At 57.4% G+C, this 23,159-nt stretch overlaps 1 protein-coding gene across 1 annotated transcript; it reads right to left on the bottom strand.

The window, feature by feature from the left end:
- Positions 1 to 947: 947 nt before the first annotated feature.
- PPP2R1A (protein phosphatase 2 scaffold subunit Aalpha) lies at positions 948 to 15,826 on the bottom strand. The gene is made up of 15 exons (XM_065419993.1): positions 15,733 to 15,826; positions 10,803 to 10,893; positions 10,260 to 10,360; positions 9,734 to 9,966; positions 9,179 to 9,326; positions 8,838 to 8,993; positions 8,425 to 8,539; positions 7,790 to 7,860; positions 7,265 to 7,399; positions 6,757 to 6,930; positions 6,208 to 6,268; positions 4,085 to 4,239; positions 3,714 to 3,856; positions 3,331 to 3,422; positions 948 to 2,649 (listed from the first exon to the last, which is right to left on the bottom strand). The coding sequence occupies exons 1-15, from the start codon at positions 15,808 to 15,810 to the stop codon at positions 2,633 to 2,635; spliced, it is 1,770 nt and encodes a 589-aa protein (XP_065276065.1). The 5' UTR covers positions 15,811 to 15,826; the 3' UTR covers positions 948 to 2,632.
- Between the last annotated feature and the right edge of the window lie 7,333 nt (positions 15,827 to 23,159).

The raw sequence follows: 23,159 nt of genomic DNA, 5'->3' as shown, positions 1-23,159 counted from the left end.
ATAACTCTGCTCGGTCCATTCCATTCGAACCCGCCTCCCCCGCCAGGGAATGGTCTCTAAACAGACGCGTTCCCCAGCTTGTGTCTATTTCAATCGAGCTGCGTTTTCTGACACAGACACCGCCCTTTGGAAAACCTCAGCCAGCTCTCCCGGAGGGGCCAGCCTCCGCTGTGGGTACGAAGAGCCCCACGAGGGGTGACAGACCCGTCTCTACCCCCAACAGTCACGGTACTTACAGGGAGAGAAGGAAGGGATTTGTTAACCCTAACAGGCTGATCTCCAGGTGATTGTGGAGGGGACTTTCCCCTCTAAGGGGCGCAGCCCCAGGCTGGGGGACTGGCTGGCTCAGGGGGACAGGGAATGGGACACAGGCCCTTTCCCTTATAGGGGGCACAACCCCAGGCCGGGGGACTAGCTGGCCCAGGGGGACGGGGAATGGGACATAGGCCCTTTCCCCTATAGGGGGCACACCCCAGGCTGGGGGACTGGCTGGCTCAGAGGGGGTCCCCGGCTACTGCAGCACTTGTCTGGGAGGAGACAAATTCCAGGGAAAGGGTCACAAAACCCTCAGCGCTTGGCCTGAGGCCCTCGACTTGCCTGCCCCAGCTCAAATCCTTTCCACCACCCACAAGTCCCCACGGGGACACGGGATTTTCCATTACAGTCTGTCTCAGCTGCCGCAGCTGCCTTGCTCTGGAGCTGGATAAAGTTACCCCACCCCAGAGCTGGTTGCATCTCAGCACCACATGAGGGGTTCCTGTATAACCAGCCCGTGCCCCACCCCAGAGGTGGCTGCATCTCAGCAGCAGGTGAGGGATCCCCGTATAACCAGCCTCTGCACCCCACCCACACCTAAAGTTGCTTCAGCACTTTAAGATCCTTTTGCTCCACCCTCCACCCCGCCCCGAGAACCACGCGGCTCTGTCCACACCACAACCACGCAGGAACGATCGAGCATTTTATTAATCATGGAGAAGAAGAAAAAATAATAAAACAAGTTTTCACAAAAAAACCCATTAGCTTGAAAGTGACATTTCACTTACGGTGTGGAGGAGGAGGGGGGACGGTGGGACTTGTGTTAAAGGGTGGGGGGGTAGGGATCACCTTGTATTAGCTCAGTGCATGACCACCAGGGCAGCAGCGAAGGGAAGGGTCACGCTGGGGCACAGGTGTTTGCGTGGTGAGTGTGAGGGGTCAAACGCCCCTTGACTTTAAGAGACCATCCCATTTCCCCACTAGACAGCTCTGTGATGCCCCGCCCCTTCCAGGTGAGGGGCACAACCCCAGAGAACTTAGTAGGACTGACGGCCATGGGGCTAGAACCCAGGGGAAATCCTGATCCAATTCCTGCCCAGTCACCTGAAGGGTGGGGGCTTTTCCTTCACCCCATGGCCTCTCAGCGGGGGTAACTCTGAGCAGATTTTATCCCCCCATGACCCAGATCATGGTCATGACCCCTCCCCCACCCCAAACGTTGCCTGTAAAATCCCAGCTCAATTCTCCCAACCCAGCTCCCCATGGGGGCTGGGGAAGGGGGCTCAGACCCTTGTGAGGGTTGATGAGCAGAGAGGATTTGAGAATGTCGGCTGACCTGCTGCTACACGCCCCCCCCCCCCGCCCCATGTTCTAATCAGCATCTCACGCCCTGGAGAGATCGCCCCAGGGGGTTTCAGGCTCCAGCATTTGGATTTGAAAGCCCTTTGCCCCACGGCTGAGAAGCGTTTGCAGCCTCCCTAAGGCTGGCATCAGGCGGACGCCTGCCAGCATGAACCTGCCCAGAGGTGAAACTGACAAAGGAGACCCCCGCCCCTCCAGCGTGAAACTGACCAGCGCCAAAACTGACCTTAAAGAAACCTGTTTCCACAGGGAGGTTTGGTCTCTTCTCTGCTTACAACTTGCCCCGGGGGAGAGGCGGTTCGGGGTTTTGATTTTGGGGGGCGAGCACTATTTACTAACCCCCCCTCAGAGCTATGGGGGGCTCTCTGGGAGGGAAGGGGGCCTAGGATGGCAAGGCTGAGTCTAGAGGGCGTTTAATGCTGCAGGGGAAGAGGAGAACGAGGCGGATTTCAGCGGAGGGGAGAGTGAGAAAACAGACGGAGGAGAGCAGGGACGCGGGTGGCTGTGGAATAGTACAAGCTGCCGCCAGCTAGGGACAGAGCCTTCCATAAAACCAGCTGAAAGCAGCCCTGCCCCAATTCCCCTCCCCACCCCCATCTCCTCCTGTGCCCCTCACACTCAGATCACATGGTGGGCAGGGACTGGAGGGGCGAAGCTGCTGAGAAGGGATGCAACGAGCCATCCAGAGGGAGAGGCAGCGCAGGGATGGGGGACTCAGGGAGCAACGAGCAGCCCCCCAAACTGCAGTGTTTGAGTGGGGGGGAATACTGGGGGGCTGAGTGCTGCACCCCTGGTGAGTGACCAGGCGGGAGATGAACTGTTGGAGGGGGGAAGGGCAGTGATGCCCTGGCGAGCAGGGGGCTGATCGGAATATGGGGGGGTGTCTGTATTGGGCCGTCGGGCACCCCCACACAACAGGGGTTCACACACATGCACAGAGGCTTGGGGAGGGGCCGGGGAGCGAGGGGCCGACGGCGGCTGGAGGTTAGGGAGACGACAGGGCACATCCTCGGGGTCAGGCCAGCGCCAGCACTGTGGGGAGGAGAGAGAGAGAGGGGGTCAGATCACAGGGCCACGGCTCTCAGACCCAGAGGCCCTCCCCACCTTTCCGGATGGGGGGTTCTCCCTGCAGGCCCATCCCCCCACAACTGGAGAATCCCAGAAGCCAGATGGGGTATCCCCAAGGCACCCCCCACACTTGGGTCAGAGAGGGGGAAACCCAGAAGCCCCCACCCCAACAGAGCCCTAATCATATAATGCTGCCCCATATCTGACGTGGGGGAGGGGGTCAAGGCAGAGCCCGATCAGAGGGGAGCAGGGAACCCACTCAGACATGGGGGGGCTGCTGATTGCCCCGGGGGGAGAAGAGGACATCTGGAACCTCCCCTTTGAACCCCAACACCACTTGGATGTCTCCCCGCTCCATAAAGGAGCCCCCTGCTACGGTCACCCCACCGCACACAGCAGAGAAGGGGTCTTTGACCAAGACACCCCCAAACCCCATGCTCCCAGCAGGTCTGAGTCCCCCCACAGCTGGGGAGGATTGGTGACAGGAGGTAATGATTACAGACCTCGCCTAACACCCCCCACCCCCACACCACACAGGGCCCGAGGCTGGATCAGTCGGGCAGGGCCCAACGACACCCCGTGCCCTCCAAGAGGGAGGGCCCCAGGGGGCTGAGCGTGCAACCCGACCCCAGCCCCTCCCCGTACCGGTCAGGGCCTCCTGTGCGAAGTATTTGACGTCAACGTCCTGGTCCTGCGTGAGCTTCTCCAGCACGGGCTTCACCTCGTTCTGCAGGGTGCTGCGGGGTGCAGTGGGGCAGTTAGAGGGACCCACAGAGCAAGAGACATGGGGGGCAGAGCAGACTGGAACCCTGGCCCGGGGAATTCCCCCCCCCCCTCCCATCGCAGCTGCTCATGTGGAGGCGAACGGCAGCTGAGAGTCCTGCCTCTCCCCCCCGCCCCGGTGCCCCCAGCCCTGCCTCCACCATCCCCACTCCCCTAGCAGATCCCAAGCTCCCCTCCCCTCCCCCATCCAACCCTGCGCAGTGCCACGGCCCCTGGCCTGGCCTGGCCCCGCCCCTTGGCTGTACCTGTTGTCCAGGATTGGTCCTATTTTCTGCAGGGACTTGGCCACGTTGAAGCGGACGTTGGCCACGGCATCGCCCGCCATGCGCAGCACAGTGGGCAGCATGTGTTTGGTGGTGATCTCCTGCCCGCACACCTCCGAAAGCACCTGGGGGGCAGGGGGAGAGCGTTATGCCAGCGCTGAATCTGTGCCGATCACGCAAAACAGGAGTCGAACCCAAGAGTCCTGGCTCCCAGCAGTAACCCCTAGACCCCATTTCCCTCCCAGAGCTGGGAAGAGAACCCAGGAGTCCTGGCTCTCAGCCCCCCCGGTCTAACCCCTAGACCCCCCCACCCCAGGCGTCTGGGCTCCCCCTGCCCCCAGAGGGGCACTCACATTGATGCAGAAGAGCGTGGTCATGCGGTGCAGGTAGTTGGGGTCGTTAGACATGGCCAGCACTTTAGGGATGATGGTGGCGTGGGCCCAGTCTTTGCCGAATTTCTCCACCAGTTTCTTCAGGTTGCTGGTGGCTGCCTCCCGGATGGCGTAGACTGGGAAGGGAGGAGAAAACGCATCACCAGGGGTGGCCGGGGCTCTGGGCCAATCCTGGCTGCTGGCTACCAACAGCGGCACGCTAACCCCGATCCCTCCACCCTGGGATCTGGGCTAGGAAGAGTCACCCTCTGGATTTTGAGTCTTCAGGGGTTACAATTCACCCTGCCCCCACCAGCCCACGTTCACCAGGTGCCCTGTTTATTCCCCATTTTCGGCAGTCGCCCCACAAAACACTGAGGAAAACACAATCTTTGTCGAGGTTTCCCTCTATGTTTTTGGGAATTCTCATTTAAAACACTGGCACCTTCTGCTTCAGCTTTCCCTGCCAGGCAAGAGCTACTGACTGTCCAGAATAATCCCCATCAGATGCCATTAGAAATCCCCACGGCTCAGGGTTTCTCGTGGCCAAGAAGTGGCTGTTCTTCTTAAACAAGAGCTGGGATTTTTGCATGATCCAAGTCCAGAAGTGCGGAATTAGATCATCCGGTGTGATCGCCGCATAGCGCAGGCTGTTCCATTTCCTCCAGCTCCCCCCGGGTTGAGTCCTTCAACTTGTGTGTGGCTAAGAGCATCTTCCAGAGAGGCCTCCAGTCTGGACCTGGGCCTTACTTCTCACAGGAATTTATCTGGTGGGGAGAAGGTGGTTCCCCTCTGAGAAGAACCTGAGGAAGCCAGACTGAGCCACCCCCAGGAAGCAGAGCAGGCTCTGGGGAGAGTGGGGGGGGGGGGGGTGGAGTCCCGAGACAGGGCCCACACGGACCAGGAGGAGATGACCTGCACGAGTCACTGGCGAAGGGAAGCAGCGGGAGAATGTTGCTGGGGAAGACGCAAGGCGAGAGATGCTGGGCCAGGCAAAGCAGAAGAGGATTTCAGTGGAGCCCGAGAGGGGCTGAACTATTAATTTAGGCACCTGTGTTGGGCTCTAAGCAGGACCTTTTGCTATCTCGGAAGGGGAGTGAAGTGACAGGCGGAGACCCGAGCCACCGACTCCCCAGAGATGGAGTTGGGAGAAGACCCCAGCCGGGACTGGAAACAGCCACCGGAGGGGGACGTGTAGGGTACAAGAGGCAAAGTCTTATGCAATGCCATGTCCAGACACAAGGGGTGCCCTAGAGCTGAGGATGCCCCACCATTTTCACCCCAAGCGGAATCACACACGCAGGCCTAGGATGCTACATTTCTAGCCCTCTGTCCCACCCACTGCCCTGCAGCTGAGGGGAATTCTCACCTCCCCCGCCCCCCACATAACCCCTTTCAGGAGTGGTTTCCCCCTGCAGAGCCCCCCCATCCCCTTCCAGAGCAGTGGCAGAGTAAAACGGACTACGTCTTGCTCACCCCATAGCATGGAGCTGAGATACACAGCTGAAGAGCCTAGTCAACTGCAAAGCTGTCCTGAAACTGACCAGACTCTTGTTAATTGGATTTCCCTGGGGGAAAGTGACCTAGATCTTGTCAGTGTCATGTGGCTATGACAGCTAGGATCAAGTGGATGCGGCTATAAAACCCCAAGCAGAGGATCTGGGAGCCCTTATAAGTCAACAGACCAAAAGGGCAATTCATCAGTGAAGGTTAATTTGTTTGTATTCGAGTAGGATGCACAGCCTCTGTAGTGCCAGGCGCTGCTCAGACACCGCCAGACAGCTCTGGCCCTGAAGAGCGCAGTCTAAACGAACAAAGGAAGGAGTCGGAGCCTTGATTTCTAAGCACACCCACGACTTGCTGGAGGTTACACCCCAGTCCGTGGCACAGCCAGGAACCCGGACACCCAGCCCTCTGCGTGAGTCAAGACCAGCCTTCGCCTTCTAGGACCTTGGAGCCCATCTCCCACGATGCATCATTGCTCGGTCAGAGTTATGGGGCTCCACCCTGCAGCGGTGAAGTCCCCACTCAAACCAAGGGCCCTGGAGCCAGCACTGGCCACGGGGGGGAGCCCTGGGAGGGCGGGTCCCCTGAGCGACACTCACCATGATCCACCAGCCAAGCCATGCACAGGGAATTCAGCTTCTCGTCAAAGAACTCCACTCCCTGGAAAGGAAGAGACTGTTAGTCCTGGAACTCTGTGCCAGACCCGGGACCTTGTGGGAGAGACGGGGCCCCTGGAAAACAGGCACTGTTCTTATTTCACAGATGAGATGCTCCTGGTGGAGAGAACCCAGGAGTCCTGTCTCCCAGGACCCCTGCTCTAACCCACTAGACCCCACTCCCCTCCCAGGGCTGGGGAGAGAACCCAGGAGTCCTAACTCCCAGCAACCCCAGGTCTGATGAATTGAGCTCCCTGCACCACAGTGCCCCCTAGCACCACCCAGGGCATCGGGGCTAGCCCTGACTGCCAGGGGAGAGCCCCCACCCCGCCCCCTAGTGCTACGCTGGGGCACCGGGGCCAGTCCTGACCAAGTGGGAAGCCTGAACACTCTCATTCAAATCCTGACCAGGCATTTCCCTGCTTAGCAAGAGAGACACCACCAGCCGGGCCTTTGATCCCGAAGCCCCCACGCTCCCCATGGCTTCCTTACCAGCTGCCCAGCCAGCAGGGGCATGTACTCGATGATGGCCAGCCTGACGCGCCACTTGGCATCCTCGGCCAACTCCACGATGGCCGGCAGCAGCGACTGCGACAGCTGCCGGATGCCGATCACCTCGTTGACGCAGTCCAGGTTCGAGATGATGTTGAGCCGAACCTCAGGGCACTGGGGGGAGGGGCAGAGCTCAGAGCAAAGGCTTTCTACACAAGATGGAACCCAGGAGTCCTGGCTCCCAGCTCCCCAAGGCTGTAACCACTGGGGCCCACTCCCCTCCCAGAGCCAAAACCCAGGAGTCCTGTGCTCCCATCCCCGCACAGCTAGGCCCCACTCCCCTCCCAGAGCCAGGAATTGAACCCAGGAGTCCTGGCTCCCAGCTCCCCTTGCTCTAATCTCTAAACCCCACTGAGATCTCTTCCCAAAGAGAAAAATCGCTACCAACAAGACAGGAGCACAGCACAGTGGCCCCGAAATGCAGCCACCTCTGGGGTGGGGCGCTCACCTCGTCCTTGAGCTGGGCCAGGAAGAGCGGCAGCAGGTGCTCGATGGTGTTGTCCTTGCCCAGGATGGGTGACAGCCCCATGATGACGGAGGCCAGCGCCGACTTGACGTGCTGATTGGCGTCTGACACCAGCTCCTGCTCAGGGGGGAAAGGGAGGGGGGGTTAATTCAGATGGACTGACGACGGCCTCATGGCACTGTGAGCTGCTGGGGCCACCCCCCACAACCCCTTGTATGCCCCTTAAGCCCCCCATGCCTCCTCCACCCCCAAAACCCTCCACCCCATCACACTCCTGTCCTTGGTGGCACCCCTGACCCCTTCCCCCTATATCCCCTTATGCCCTTCCCCCATGCTCCCCTGCCCTTCCACCACATCCTGTGTCCCCCATTCTCACACCCTCCTCCCACCACACCATGCTTACCCCTGCCCCATTGTGCCCCTATGCTCCCCTGCCACCCACCCACACTTCCCCTGCAGGGGGGGATGCCCGCAGCAAGGGGATCAGGCCGAGCCCCCGCCCCGTACCTTGATGCAGGGCAGTATCTGGGTCATGATGACGTTCTCACGGCAGTCGGCCGACAGGTTCTCGCAGAACTCTGGGGAGGGCAGATGGTGAACAGGGCGAGGGGTTAACGAGGGGGAAGCAGTTCCCATGGGGGGTGGGGCCAGCTGCTTCAGGAGCCTGGCGCAGGGCACAGGGGACGGGAGTTCAGACATGCAGCAAGCGACCTTCTCCCCCTCCCCCCACCCTTTCTCTCCCCAAGTCTATTTGTTCCCTCCCAAATCTCCCCCCAGCAAGGGAAGGGCCAGGATCATACCCACCATCCATTCCCCTCCCCATAAGACCCCCCCGCAAGGGGCCAGGATCAGCTGAGATCAATACCCCCCACCCGGCAGGGCAGGACCGCCCCCTCCAGTCCATGAGACCGGCATGACCATCCCAGCTCCAGCCAATTATCCAGGGCTCCGGCCATGGGGTTCCCAGCCAGTCCCTGGGGGAGACTATATCCCACACACTCAGCCTCACCCACAACCCCCATCCACCCTACCACCCAAAGATTCCTCCCCCCAATGACCCCCACTGGCTGTAGAGATTGTTCTGGTCCTTCCAGAGGGTGATCCCAACCTCCCACATGGACAGAGGGGGCACCAAGGCTGACCTTTGACCTTGTGGGAGGCAGCAGCCCGCACCTCGGCCTCGCAGTCCTTCATCAGGTTCTGGAAAGCCGGCACCAGGTCGGTCTTGGTGATTTCAGGCCCTACGGCTTTCTGGAGCTGTGGGGGAAGGGCAGTGGGTCAGCAGGGGATCCACAGGTCAGAGCGTTCCAGGGATCCGGGCTCCAGACAGATGGGGAGTCATCAGATCAACAGCCCGTCAATTTCAGCACAAGGGAAATTGACAAGCATGGACACTGTGCACAGATCTCAAGCCCCACTGGCAGTCCCAGCCCTGGGCTCCCCCCACCCCCAAAGCTCTGCCAGTGCCCCTCACTCCCGACCCACAGCCCCCTGCTAGCCCACGCAACATTAGGTCACCACAGATCATTGGAGCGAGGAGGGAAGCAGCACTCACCTCTGTGAACTTATCAGCCACCATGTACCGGACCCGCCATGATTTGTCCTCGGCCGCTTGCCGTAGCGTGGGCATCACTAAGGACTCCAGGTCCTCCTGGGGCAGGAGCTGAGCGATATTGACGCAAGCCTCCACGGCCAGCAAGCGCACCGAGTCCTGCGGGAGAGAGGCAGGGATGGGTTAACGCCAGACCCCACTCCCCTCCCAGAGCCAGGAGGAGGACCCAGGAGTCCTGGGCCCCAGTCCCCCTGCTCTAACCCACTAGGCCCCACTCCCCTCCCTGAACCAGGGAGAGAACCCAGGAATCCTGGTCCCAGCCCCCTCCCCTGCGCGGCTCTCACCTGCTCGTCGGAGGCCAGGTTGGAGAACATGGGGATAATCTCGCCCTTCACATGCTCCAGCTCCAGGACCTTTGCGAACTCGCCCAGCTTGGAGGCTGCCGCCCGCCTCACCATGGGGGTGTCGTCAGAGCACAGGTTCCGGAAGTACCTGCCAGAGACGGGGGAGTAAGACGCTCCTCCCTGTCACCGCAGTTCAGCCACAGGGGCCCCCATCTAGCCCAGTATTCCACCCCCTCCCTGCCACTCCAGATCAGCCCCATGGGCTCGTCTAGCCTGGTATCCTGCCCCGGATCAGACCAGTCAAAGGAGGGTGAATCTCAACTGCCTCCAATTGGAGTGGAGGGAGTGTGTGAGTATGTGTTGGAGAGTGATCCCATTTATGAAGGGGACTATGAGAGATAACAGGGACTTGTCCCACGGACCTGGGATCCCTTCCAGCCCTGTGATCAGCCCACGGGGGTTCCCACTGACCCAGGGGCTCTCACCCAGCCCTGCATTCAGCCCTGCGAGGGTCTCCCCCAGTTGCGCGATCGGCCCCATAGGGGCTTCACTCACTGCCGGAGCTCTGCCTTGACCGAGCTGGACACGCGAGGGTAGCAGACGCTGAAGAGGCCACAGGCCGAGGTGCGGGAGGTGAACCAGTCGCCCCCCGCCAGGCGCTTCACCAGGGGCACGAAGTGTCCCTCCAGGTCCGAGGGCGAGTGCTCGTGGGAGATGGCGCGCAGCGACTCCACCGCCTTGTCTCGGACCACCGTCTCCTCCACCGTCGCCAGGCTCTCCAGGGGGGGCTGCGGGGGGCAGTGAGATGGGGACTGGACTGATTCCACCCCTGCTTGGAGTGGGGCGAGAACCCAGGAGTCCTGGCTCCCAGCTCCCCCCCACTCTAACCCACAACACCCCACTCCCCTCCCAGAGCTGGGGAGAGAACCCAGGCGTCCTGACTCCAAGCTCCCCCCACCCCCACTCTAACCCACTAGACCCCATTGCCCTCCCAGAGCTGGGAACAGAACCCAGGTGTCCTGACCCCCCCAGTGCCCCTATGATGAGACTCCATGCCCTAGGTGGCAGGTGTCTGACCTACCAATAAGCAGTGCACATATTCGGGTCCCCCAACCAGAGCGGTGAAGGTCCCCAGCTGTTCAGCCAGAGCCAGCAGCACCTCGTCCTCATCGTAAATCGTGTCTGCAAGAGAAGCGGCGGGTGAGCAGGGAGAGGACGAGGCGGCGAACGCCTTCGAAAGCCAGACACGTGGGTTCAGAGGGGAATCGAGAGCCGCTAGTTGACTGCACACAGGGCGCTGTCTCCCCGACTCACCTGGACACAGGGTTTCAGCAGAAGCATTCCAGAGCCCGCTCCAGCCCTGATGGGGGGTGGAAAGCCCACAGCCCACGCTCCTGCCCTGCAAAGCCCCCCCCCCCCCCCAACAGCCCTGCCCTCCGCCACCAGTGCTGGGTGTTGCTATCCACCATTTAAGAAGCACAGAGATCGGAGGTCAAAGTGAGGGTAGAACCCAGGAGTCCTGACTCCCAGAGCCCCCTGCTCTAACCCACTAGCCCGACTGCCCTCCCAGACCCGGGGAGAGAACCCAGGAGTCCTGGAGGCCAGTTTGGAGCCCTCTGGTTACCTGTGAGGAAAGGCAGGAGCTCGCTGCGGGTCCTCTCCACGCCGAGGGCCAAAGCGATGGTGGAGAGTTTCTTGATGCTGTTGAGACGCAGCTGTGTGGAGAAGAGAGTGGGTGAGAACCAGGAGACCGGTGTGGACAGGGGAGGGGGACTCTGGGCTAAAACCTAGGTCAGCCCCTGGCGATCTGAATCGCCACTGAAATCGAGGCTTCCCACTTGGCGATTTAAAGGCAATTTGCAATGCAGGCTTTCCACTGGGTGATTTCAATTGCCTCGCTTTAAATCGTGGTTTAAATCGCCAGGTGGGAAGCCTCGATTTCAATCATCAAGTTTAATCAACTTTTCCATTTGGACTGCAGTGATGTTCTAAAGAAAGGCACATTTGCCCTGGTTGATGGGACCATTAAAATACGTCAATTACAGCTAAATGGGGCCGTCAGCCTAGACTTGGTACATCTTTTTGCTGCTTAGGAGGGGACACTAACTATATACATTGATTTAAGCAATTCTAGAGCACAGTATTTTCAGATGCTTATTAATGACATTTGTAGTAAGTTAGAAAAAGTGACTGATCCGTGGCTCGTTCACTAGCTAATTCACGTCTTTCTCGTGATTTATGTGGAGATGCATTAGGACGGCGAGTGGAATTTAATTACACACACAAAACAGTATGTACAATTTATTTGTACTAAATAATCTCTCACACAGAAGTGCAAGTCCTCGGTTCCCCACAGGAGCAAGTCCTTAATACAGTAGATGACCTACTGAGGCATATTTACAGAGCTTAACCGCAAAAGTTCGATGTTTCCCCCAATTCTTTCGTTATACAGAAAAGCAGCCTTTCAGTCAAAGTTTGCGACAGACGCACAGATTCAGCATTTGTTTTTTATTTAAAAGTTTTAGGAGACTCCTTAGTTCAGGCCTGAACATATTAAACATATAAAACTCATTTCATTTAAGCAAATTTATTTGAAAAAAACTATTCTAATTTAAACAAAATAAAAACACATCACTCTTTATCAACCCTGTAGCCACATGAGCATCGCTGCTGGGACAGGAATTGATTTCAGCTCTTGACCTCTGACTGCGGCTACCTCAGACCTCCCTCCTGAGGGCAACTTTTTTGATATTGGCCCCTGCCCTGCTGGGAACAGCACTGATGACATGCAAGAGACCGTCAAAGGGCAGCGATTACACTTCTGGACACACATTTCTTCTTGTGTCCCTTTGCTTCCCTTCTCAATTTTCTACAGTTCCCCTTTCTTCTGCTGCTATATATATTTCATTTTTTATAGCTGCCTTCACTTTCCTTCTAAACCACATCGGGTTTTTGTTTTGTTTTTTTAAACCAATACGGCTCTCTTCCTTGATTGGGGCTTTTCAGGCATCCAGTGGGGTTCAAAAACAATGCTTCATTATCAGTCACATTTCCTAATTCAATTCCCCCCCCTTCCCAGTTGATTTGGCTCAATTGTTTTTGGCTTTGTGAAACTGGCCCTTTTAAAGCACCAAATAAAATCTCTCACTGGTCTGGCTTTCACTGGTCTGTTTGTACATTATAAATGTGATCAAGTCATGATCACTCCCACCTAAGTTACCACTAGTTTTTAGGTCTCTAATATAGAATTCCCCCACGTTGGATGCAACCCTTTTTGAGTTAGGAAATGGTCCTCTAACTTCTAAATTCCAAGGATGTTTAATGGCAGCCTGAGCACTCCAGCATACGTCAATCAGATTGAAGCCCCTCAGGATCTCACACTTTTCCCCTGCACATTATAGATCTGTCCTCCTGTTCCCCAGTGTGGTCTATAGTAAACCCCAACTAATATAGCATCTTGTGCTTCCTCTGTTAGAACATTTATCCATAAGCATTCAAGATCATTTTCTTCCGAGTTATCAGTGATTCAGAAACAGGTGATGGCATTTTGACAGTGCCCCTCCCCTCCTGCCCACTCGATCCTTCCTAAATAGTTTATAACAGGGGTTTTCAACCTTTTTTCATTTGTGGACCCCTAAAAATTTTCAAATGGCAGTACGGACTCCTTCGGAAATCTTAGCCATAGTCCGCAGGCCCCCAGGGAACCATGGACCACAGGTTGAAAACCACCGTTCTATGGTAACAACCACCTTTCGCTGACCCCTTAAACAGTCTGCGGACCCCCAGGGATCTGTGGACCACAGGCTGAAAACCACTGGTTTATGACCATTGATATTAACATTCCAGTTGTGCAAATCATCCCGCCGGGATACAATAATACCACCTCGATTGAGCTTTTGCTCATAAACAAGTAATTCCAATTCCTTTGGTTTGTAACCCAGGTGCCTAGCATTGCAGTAAAGGCAAGTCAAGAATTTCTTCTCTTCACGCCCTTCAGTTCCTTGATTAATTTTGTTCTCAACACCTCAATTCTGAGCTCAGGGCTCGTATCTTCCCTCTTTTTATCCTCCCCTTTCGTTACTAGTTTAACACCCTCCTGACTAATCCAGGCAATCCCTGAGAAGGTTGGTCCCCCTTCCAAGCTACACAGCCACCACTCCCCATAGAAGTTGGGCCAATGTTCACATTCAGAAGGGAACAGAACCCAGGAGTCGTGTGATCTAATGCACTAGACCCCACTCCCCTTCCAGAGCCAGGGAGAGAACCCAGAAATCCTGGCTCTCAGGCCTCCCTCTGCTCCAACCCCTAAATCACACTTCCCCCCACATGCAGCCCAGAGCCCCTCCCCCTCACAAGATCTACTCCCACACCCCTTCTGCTGTGTCACCACTGGGGCATCCTGTCTGGCCAGTCCTACTCTGCCTGATATACCCACCCTGGGAGCCACACCCCGGAGATAGCCAGGTAGAAAAGGCCCTGTCATAGAACAGACACCCCACCCCCAGTACATCCCCACAGGTATGTGATTAGAGCAGGGGTGGGCAAACTACGGCCCAGGAGCAGCATCCAGACCTCCAGACGTTTTAATTTGGTCCTCGAGCTCCCGCCAGGGAGCGGAGTTCAGGGCTTGCCCCAGTCCGCAAGGCTCCCGGAAGCAGCGGCATGTCCCCCTTCCGGCTCCTAAACGTAGGGGCAGCCAGGGGGATCCACATGCTGCCCCTGCCCCAAGCGCCGTGCCCGCAGCTCCCATTGGCCGGGAACCATGGCCAATGGGAGCTGAAGGGGCAGTGCCTGCAAACAGGACAATGTGCAGAGCTGCCAGGCCATGCTTCCGAATAAGAGCTCCTTGAGGCAAGCGCCGCCAGGAGCCTGCACCCCTGATCTTCTCCCATGTCCCAACCCCTTGCCCTGATCCCCCCTCCTACCCTCCGAACCCCTCGGTCCCAGCCCGGAGCACCCTCCTGCACCCTCAACCCCTCATCCCCAGCCGGAGCCCTCACCCAGCCCAGAGGCCCCCCACACACACCCTGAACTCCCCATTTCTGGCCCCACCCCAGAGCCCACACCCCCAGCCAAAGCTCTCACCGCCTCCTGTACCCCAACCCCCAATTTCTTGAGCATTCATGGCCCATCATACAATTTCCATACCAAGATGTGGCCCTCGGGCCAAAAAGTTTGCCCACCCCTGGCTTAGAGCCCTGTGGCAGTCCTAAAATGCCATATGTTGATCAAATTACCCCCCCCCCCAGCCCCCCAGACAACCCCCTCACCTCTGCTCCCATATCCTCCATCCCCCACCACCCTCATCCTTAGCCTGAGCTCATAAGCTACCAGAGCACCCCGTGAACCAAGCCCGAGCCCCCCTCCCCCAAAAAGGAAGAGATCAGAGGATTGTGCCCTCTCTCCATATATACCATGGTTATATGGAACTTTTCCAGCCAATCACACAGCTGCTTCCTAGGCTAATCCCAGTATTGGTCCCCTGGGGGGCATGCCCCCACCACACCACAGCCTTTCCCAGCTACTTGCATGCAGCAGCTCATTGAGGGGAGCCCTGAGATTGGTTTTTACAAGCTTTGGCCAGCATTAGTCATGGAGGAGGCTAGTAAGGACCAATCACAAGGTACTCATGACAAGGAAGCCCTAAGAATGGCTGTGGTAAATCACACTCTCTTGGGGTGTGCCAAGGCCAGCCACATTCACCATCTCCTAGGGGACACCCAGGATTGGCTGCCACAGGTCACTTCCAGATATACCACAGGCCAGTGGCAGGGATTGGCTCCCACAGACCACGCTCCCCAAGACAGAAACTTCCCCCAGCCAATCACAGAGAGAGGTTAAGGATTGGCTCTCACAGGGCCCACCCCCACGCTATATAACACAGGGGAGCCCCCTTTGGCCAATCCCACATGGAGCCCCCGCTCAGTGGTATATCAGGGTATAGCCTGCAAAATACGCTTTTAAGAACCTCTCTGATTGGCTCCCCGACTCCCCAGTATACCATGTCCCCCCACCTCCCCCAAATCTGGCCAATCAGCAACCTCTTGTCATCCACCCCACCCTTGGGGGCTAAGGCATGGCCTGTGATTGGCTATAGGGGATATACCTGGGAAGGAGCCCGTCAGGCACCCCTTCGCACCACACCCCAGGTCACGTGAGCCAAACCCCATGATTGGCTCTACGGGCACCCCACAGCCAATCAGGGGTCAGGGTTCATTGATCCCAGGGAGAAGAGAGGCCCCACTGGAATGAATGGGGGAGACGTTCAGCCAATCAGCGGCCATATCTCATCTGACCCACAGAGGTGGTGGTGGTGGGGGGGGGGGGGGGTCAGACAACCCCGCACACACACATTGGCCCCCAGACTCCCAGTCAGCCCAATGTGGCACTCCCATCCAATCAGGCGTCTCCTCTCACGCCCGCAGCGCGGCTTTGGGGATGAGAGGCGGCCTGTGATTGGACGCCGGAACCCGGTCTCCGTTCGCCGTGCGGCTCCCCGCAGCCCAGCCTTCCCCCGCCGGCCGCGGCCCGGCCTCCCCAGCCCCGGCCAGCACCTGGACGTCCTCGTTGCGCAGCTCGTCGATCAGCACCGCAATAGGGTACAGCGAGTCATCTCCATCGGCGGCCGCCATTTTAGCTCCCAGCTCCGGCACTAAGGAAAACGCGGGGTGGCCTCGGCCGCTTTGCAGGGGCGGCTCCGCGCTCATTGGCTGGCGGCGACTATAGTCCCGCCTATTGTCGCAGTTCATTGGCTGATTTGGCACTAGCCTCGCCCTTCCTGTCACGCCATTGGCTGGCACCCGAATCTGGACTGGAATCCTATTGGTTGAGAGTTTAACCAATCATCTGAATTATTATTGGTTAATGCCACACCTTCCTCCCGCCCATTTTCTATACTCATTGGTTCTCGGTGCACTCTCCTCGTCTCCTCCATAACGCCATTGGCTAATTCTCCGACATAATCCCACCTTTATTAATATCCAATTAGATGAATAATACTCGGGACTGCCTTCTCTCCAATCCCATTGGATACTGTGTCACTGTCAATCCAGCCTCCTTCTTAATCCTATTGGATAAAAATCCTTAAACCCGCCTCCTCCCTCAGACTATTGGCTTCGATCTCCATTCCTCTTGCCCAATCTCCCAGCCTATTTGTTACTTTCCTCGAGTGACAGACATCAAATCCCGCCCCTACATGAGCCTTCGCTTGAATGGGGTGTAGGGCAACTCAACTTGGTGGTGAGGGCGGGCCCTGAGGGCGGAGTGCATACGCGTTGCCCCGAGCAACAGTGGTGTCGGCCATCTTGGATCCGTCCCCATGGCAACGGCACTCACAGTACTAGCCAGTGATAAGGTCATCCACCTGTGGCTTCATAATCCCCCCCACAATGATGTCACACAGCTTCTGATGATGTCATAACACACCGTGATGTCACAGCACAACAGCCTCTAATACGATGTCTCGTGCCCGTGACGCTGTCACGCAGAAACTATGAGGTCATGGTGCCATTGATGATGTCATAATGCCCACTGTGATGTCACATCAGCAGTGATGATGTCATAACGCCCACAGTGGGGAGATGGCGCTCTGGCGGGGGCAGCATGCAGAGACCCCTGGCCGCCCCGGCGCCTGGGGCCGGACATGCCGGTCCCTTTCGAGAGCCGCGCAGAGCCGGGTAGGGAGCCTGCCTGAGCCCCGGGAGCCGCCTGAGGTAAGTGCCGCCCGGACAGAGCCCGTACCCCGAACCCCCTGCCCCAGATCAGAACCCCCTCCCTAACTCCCTCCCAGACCCCACATGCTTCCCACCCGCACCCCGAACCCCCTGCCCCAGGTCAGAACCCCCTCCCCCACCCTAACTCCCTCCCAGACCCCACACCTCCTCCACCTACACCTGAAACATCTGCCCCAGGTCAGAACCCCCTCCCGCACCCTAACTCCCTCCTAGACCCCACACCTCCCCCACCTGCACCCCAACCCCCTGCCCCAGGTCAGAAACCCCTCCCGCACCCTAACTCCCTCTTAGACCCCACACCTCCCCCACCTGCACCCCAACCCCCTGCCCCAGGTCAGAAACCCCTCCCGCACCCTAACTCCCTCTTAGACCCCACACCTTCCCCACCCGCACCCCAACCCCCTGCCCCAGGTCAGAAACCCCTCCCGCACCCTAACTCCCTCTTAGACCCCACACCTCCCCCACCCGCACCCCAACCCCCTGCCCCAGGTCAGAAGCCGCTCCTGCACCCTAAATCCCTCCTTTAAGCATTAGGCTTACCATTAACCAGACCTTAACCATTTACCCTGGCAGCCAGCTGGTGGGCCAGAGGGACCTCATCCGTGGCTGGGCCGGCGGGACCCCAGCCCTGGCGGGTGGGCTGGAGCAGCCCCGGCCACTCGGGCAGGCTGGAGCGGCCCAGCTCCAGCCGCGCCAGGACAGCAGGACGCCAGCCCCTGCTGCCCCACGCCGGCCCGCCTGACGGACCTCGGATAACGGTTAACCGATATAATTTTAACAGTTTAACCGGTTCACTTTTTTAACCAATATTTACATCCCTAGCCCCTCCTGCATCCCAAACCCCTCAGCGCCGGCCCCACCCCAGAGCTCAGGAGTTGGAGCTGGTGCCCCCTAGTAGTGATTGTCCTACGGGCTAGATTGTCCCAAGGGGCTGCTCTGGGGCAACAGTTAGGGGGCGGGATACCAGGCTAGATGGGCCCTGTCACAACCCAGGGCTGGCTGCACCCCTGCCTCCTTCAGCAGCTCTATCCAAGTGTTCTCTTCCAGGCTTTAATTCTCCAGCCTGCACCTGCTGGGACTGGAATCGCCCCATTTCCCCCTCTCAGAGCAAGTGCCAGCCTGCAGCCTGTGGACCCCAGCCGTGATTGCTCAGCCAGGTCTGACGGGCTTCAGGACCCACCTGCTTTCCCCTGGGGAGCCAACACCAGGGCGTGGACCCGGGGACAGGAAGCAGCAGCCTTTTCCAAACAAGGGGTACGTCCAGACAATATATAATAGTCATAAAAATATTACAGGCAGCTTCCATGTGCTTCCAGGTTCATGGACAGATCTGGGGCAGCAGGGAGGGGGCTGGATACTGGGCTAGATGGGTCTGAGGCAGGGCAGCCCTCCCCCAGATGAAGTCTCATTTCTCATTTCCCCTTTCCAGTGAGATTCCATTTTTAGCTCGGCTTTTCCGGTAGCAGAGGAACGGCCCCATCTACATGCCTGAGTCGGTAACCACGGATTTCCTGGCACCAGGTCTGCCCTTTCTTCTGCTTCCACAACAGCAGCTGGGTATCCTGAGAGAGAGAAAGGGTGGGGGAGGGGGGGTATATGAGGAGAGAGAGAGAGAGAGAGAGAGAGAGAGAGAATGTGCATGGATGAAAGTCTGGCCAGTTGGCTAGACAGGTAGGTAGGTAGGTAGTTTGTTAAATAGATCGGTCGGTAAGTAGAAAAGGAGCCAAATAGGTAGATAGGCTGGTGGGTATGTAGGCGGGTGGATGAGTAGGTAGGTAGCTAGGCAGGTTGGTAGGGAGGAACATAGGTAGGTGGATGGGTGAGTAGGATGTTAAGTAGGCAGCTAAGCGGGTTGGTAGGTGGGTAGGTCGGTAGGTGGGTCGGTAGCTGAGTTACCGTCTGTAATAGAGCAGGGTGAGGTAATAGGCCAGGACGAATCCAGTCGCCATGAAGACGAGTTTGCAGCTGATTTCGATAAATGCCCGAGTGAGGCCACTCACTCCTGTGGGAGCAGGAACACGCTGAGAACCTGGGATAGATCCCTGCAACCCCTGCCCCGAGCCAGCCAGCCCCTGTCGTGGGGCCGGGTTGGAGCTGCGTCCCCTAGAGGGGAAAGGCCCCATGCCCCATTCCCCACCCCCTGAGCCAGCCAGTCCCTGCCCTTGGACTGGGTCAGAGCCGGTGCCCCTAGAGAGGAGGGACTCTCACCTGTTTCCGGTGGGCTCAGCAGTACAGAGTACATCCTATGGGGGTTGGAGCTGCGGCAGAAGATCCGAGGTCCCCGTCCCCACTCAGCTCAGGGTGCTGATGGCCTCGTCCCCCTGGGCCCAGGAGCTGACTTGCAGGGCCCCCTGCGAGCTGTTCCCAGCCAGGGCCTCCCCGTCCACCTGCCATTGGAGCCGGGGTGGGGGGTGGGAGCGCAGGGAGCAGCTGCAGCTGGGCCCCTGACGCTGGCAGGATGCATTCAGCCTTGTCTCCAGCCGGGGTCTCTCTGGGGGGCACAGGAAACATGGTGACAACAGTCAGAGAGAGAAACCCAGTGGCAGGGAGTCCCATAGGTTAACCTGCTAATATGAAGTGGCAGGGAGTCTCTGCTAGCTCTGGAACGGTGAATTGCAGCATCCTCACTAGGGACTGAAATACCCACAGCAATAGCATTAAATTGGAGAGCGCCCCCCCCACATTGGTCCCCATGCCGGTAAGATCTGGATCTCTGGCTCCTCTGTGAGCCCTGAGACATGGGGAGAGGGGAGAGAATCATCATGTGACACGAGGCCTTTCCTCCCTAATCTGATTGGCCCCAGGGCGGGGACTGGCTGGCTCAGTGGGCCGAGGAATTGGGCAGGGGGCCTTTCCCCTCTAGGGGTCACTGGCTTCATTCTAGCCCCATTCTAGCGGGGCGGGGATTGGCTGGCTCGGGGGAGGGGGGGCGCGAGGAACAGGTCATGGGGCCTTTCCCCTCTTTGGGGCACTGGCTCTGATGATGGAGGGAAACTGAGTCACAGCAGCCCATTCTGTGAAAGATGGAGCCAACTGCTGCCAAGGATGCAGTTTCTCCATGGGCCTCTGCGCAGCTGGGAATGGGTCTGAGCCCCAGCCAAGTCATTGCATGTTGGGGGTCAGGCAGTGGCACTCAGGGGTCTGACATCCCAGCTCCCTCGGGTCCCACCGGGCCGAGGCTGGAGGAAGGAGCTGCTGGGAATTTCCTTTCATCAGCTGAAGCGTCGGGGTTAATGGGTTTCCACTGGGCTTTTCCTGTAGGGAGGCAGAGCAACTCAGACAGGGATGGAAACGGACGCAAGCCACTCGCTGCAGAGATCAATCCCGAGCTATGCAAAGACCCAAGCTGTTTACACAGGGATCTCTCGTCCAGCGCTGAGATGCCGCCACCTCGGGGGTGCAGCAGCTGGCTAACAGCCACACACAATTTGGGACAGGGTGTGAAGGAGAATCCTGTAGCTGGGGGGTTTGATGGATGCAGAACAGCGACACCCGGCTGGGGATATCACCAGGTTACTGCGGTTCACGCGCCAGCTTGGGGGGGAACTTGCCCAGGGATCTCCATGGGGCGTAGCTAATGGTCTGTGCGGCGCAGCCAGGTGGGGACTTACCCATGGGAACTCACCCACAGGAACACCTGGTGATACACGAGGAGGAATCCGGCTGCCATAACGCCCCCTTGCAGACCCACGTGATGATGGGTGGAAGCTGCAGCGGCGGGGCCGGGAGCCTGGCTGCAATGAGGGGGGAGCCGGTTAGCAGCTCGGGGCTTGGAAGCGAGTCTCCCTTGGTTTGCTGTTTCCCCTTTGTTTCTGGAGCTGGGTGTTATACTGCAGATACTAAAGCGTTTCCTTCCCCCTGCTTTCACCACTTGACCACACTCCCCTCCCAGAGCCAAGGCTAGAACCCAGGAATCCTCGCTCCCAGCCCCCCAGTCTAATCACTAGACCACACTCCCCTCCTGGAGCTGGGGGTCACTCACAGCCAACCTGGAGCCAGAGGACTCTATGGATGGAGATCCCGACCGCAGGGCACGTGACACTGCAGATGAGCTCTTTGCCGTGGTCCCCCGGGGCCGCGTGAAGCTGAGCATGGAGCTGTAGGAGATGCTGCTGTTCGCCAGGGAGGTCCCTGGCTCTGGGGTTGAACCCTCCCATCCAGGTGATTTGGGGAGGGGTCCCAGAGCTGGTCTCTGGAGCCTGGCTGGTCATGTTCATCAGCTGCTGGGCAGCAGCACCTCAGGGACCCCCAGCACCAGCTGCTAGGTCAGCTCTGTGAGACCAAGTGGAGGACGGGGATTAGCTTGGGAGATGAGACCTTTGGTTTTCACTACTAGGGGGCACCAGCTCCAATTCATCCCCAGGGTAGGGGGTTGGCTGGCTCAGGAGTGGCAATGGGACACGGGGCCTTTCCCCTCTAGGGGTTACCAGCTCCAATCTGCCCCAGGGCAGGGGTTTGGCTGGCTCAGTGGTGCCAATGGGACACAGGGCCTTTCCCCTCTAGGGGGCACTGGCTCCAATCTACCCCAGGGCAGGGGACTGGTTAGCTCAGGTGGTAGAGGTGGGATACCTGTGACAATGAGTGTGGGCTATGTTGCTCAGTAGCTGTGCTGGAATGAATTCCCGCTGGCGATGTGCAAGATAACAGCAGCCTTGGTCCCCGTCTCTCACATCTTCGATGCCCAGCGAGCAGCCCACCTTCTCCAGGTCCCTCAGCAGTGGCCCCGCGCCTCCTCTAACAACTCCCTGTAGAGGATGTCGGCAGCGATGGTTTTCCCCCAGAAGACGTCCGCTTGCTCCACGAAACAAGACAGATTGCCTCTCCGATCCAGGGTTGGTTGACGGCCTGAACGTGCAGGAATCCTGCATGGCAGAGATGGGGCAGGAGGAAGAGCCTGTTCTGGAGGGATCCACCGGATGGCGCAGTTACATAAAGTCATACAAGGTCTTAGCGTGTGAGCAAGTGTTCAGTCTTCGAAGAAATGCGGAACCAATTATGTTCATTATTTTATGTAGATATATAGATCTATCTCTATATATGTATATATATATATATTATACTATAATATTACTATATATCTACCCATATATATACACATACACAAACACGGTATATAGAGAGCATCTAATTATTCTTACCTTTATATTAATATGTAGAGAGAGGGAGACTGTGTGTGTATATATATATATGTATGTTGACTATTATGTTATATTTTATATAATAATGTTAATTATATTTTGTTTGTTTTACTAAAATTACTGCACAAAGTATTGGTTGTTTTTTAAAATAAATGTTTTTTTTGTGGAAATGTTCTGTTTCTTAAAAAATAATCACAAGATTTTTGGTTTTTCAAAATGTTTCACAGAGATGTTGGCCAGTTAAAACAAAATGGTCACTGGAAAAAAATCATTGGATAGGAATTTTTCACACAACAAAATCCCAAATTTTTCAATTACCGAACCCACCTCCCATGATTTAAAATATCCTCATGATACAGAAAAAAATGGACATTTGAATTATTAACCTAGATAGATAGATAGATAGATAGATAGATAGATAGATAGATAGATAGATAGATAGATAGAAGGGGGTGTTTGGGGATAGACAGACAGATAATGACTGGCAATTAACACTTACCCTCCCAGGGCAGAGCAGTAAGAGACGGACCCCAGTCACTATGATTCTCATGTTACCAGCCATGATCTCAACTTTTGGGCTCCAAGATTTCTGAGTGAATCTCATTTTTTCTGGAGTCTGAACCTGGTAATTCCCAAGACCCAGGAAAACACTGGCTGGGGACCCAAGCGGCCACACCCCAGTGTTCAATGGGACCAGTTGTTACGGACTCACAGGACTCGTGCTCTCTCTCGGCTCTGTACGGTCCCTGTGGGGAACCCCCTTCAGAGCGACAGCCCTTCTTGGGGGTCCACTCGCACTTGGTGGTTAAACCCCTCTGCCTCCTGGAACCGCACCTCTCTGAGCCTTCAGTACACCTGTCTCTCGCTGTGGGCCCCCTCAGAGAGTCTACTCGCTCGGGACCCCCGGGGCTCCACTCCCAGGGGGAATAATGCCCCCTCTTCTCTAGACCGCAGCGACTCTCAGCCAGCATAAAACAGGAGGGTTTATTGAACGTCTGAACCCAGCACAGGAAACTCTCAGGGCCTCAGGCCTGGCCTCCCTCAGCACAGCACATCTAGGTCTATCCAGCCTCCAGGTGGGCTCTGGCTGCTCTCTCCCAGCCCAGAGAC

Source organism: Emys orbicularis, chromosome 20 (genome assembly GCF_028017835.1).
Source record: "Emys orbicularis isolate rEmyOrb1 chromosome 20, rEmyOrb1.hap1, whole genome shotgun sequence".
Lineage (NCBI taxonomy): Eukaryota > Metazoa > Chordata > Testudines > Emydidae > Emys > Emys orbicularis.
The sequence above is the reverse complement of the archived record's forward strand: the minus strand, read 5'-3'. Positions and strand labels throughout refer to the sequence as shown.

Coding starts and splice junctions, on each gene's coding strand:
- PPP2R1A (XM_065419993.1), bottom strand. CDS start 15,810: ATGGCGGCCGCCGATGGAGATGACTCGCTGTACCCTATTGCGGTGCTG. Junction 7,400..7,789: donor AGATACTGCCCTGCATCAAG/GTACGGGGCGGG, acceptor CCCCCTGAGCAG/GAGCTGGTGTCAGACGCCAA. Junction 3,423..3,713: donor GGACCAATCCTGGACAACAG/GTACAGCCAAGG, acceptor TGCACCCCGCAG/CACCCTGCAGAACGAGGTGA.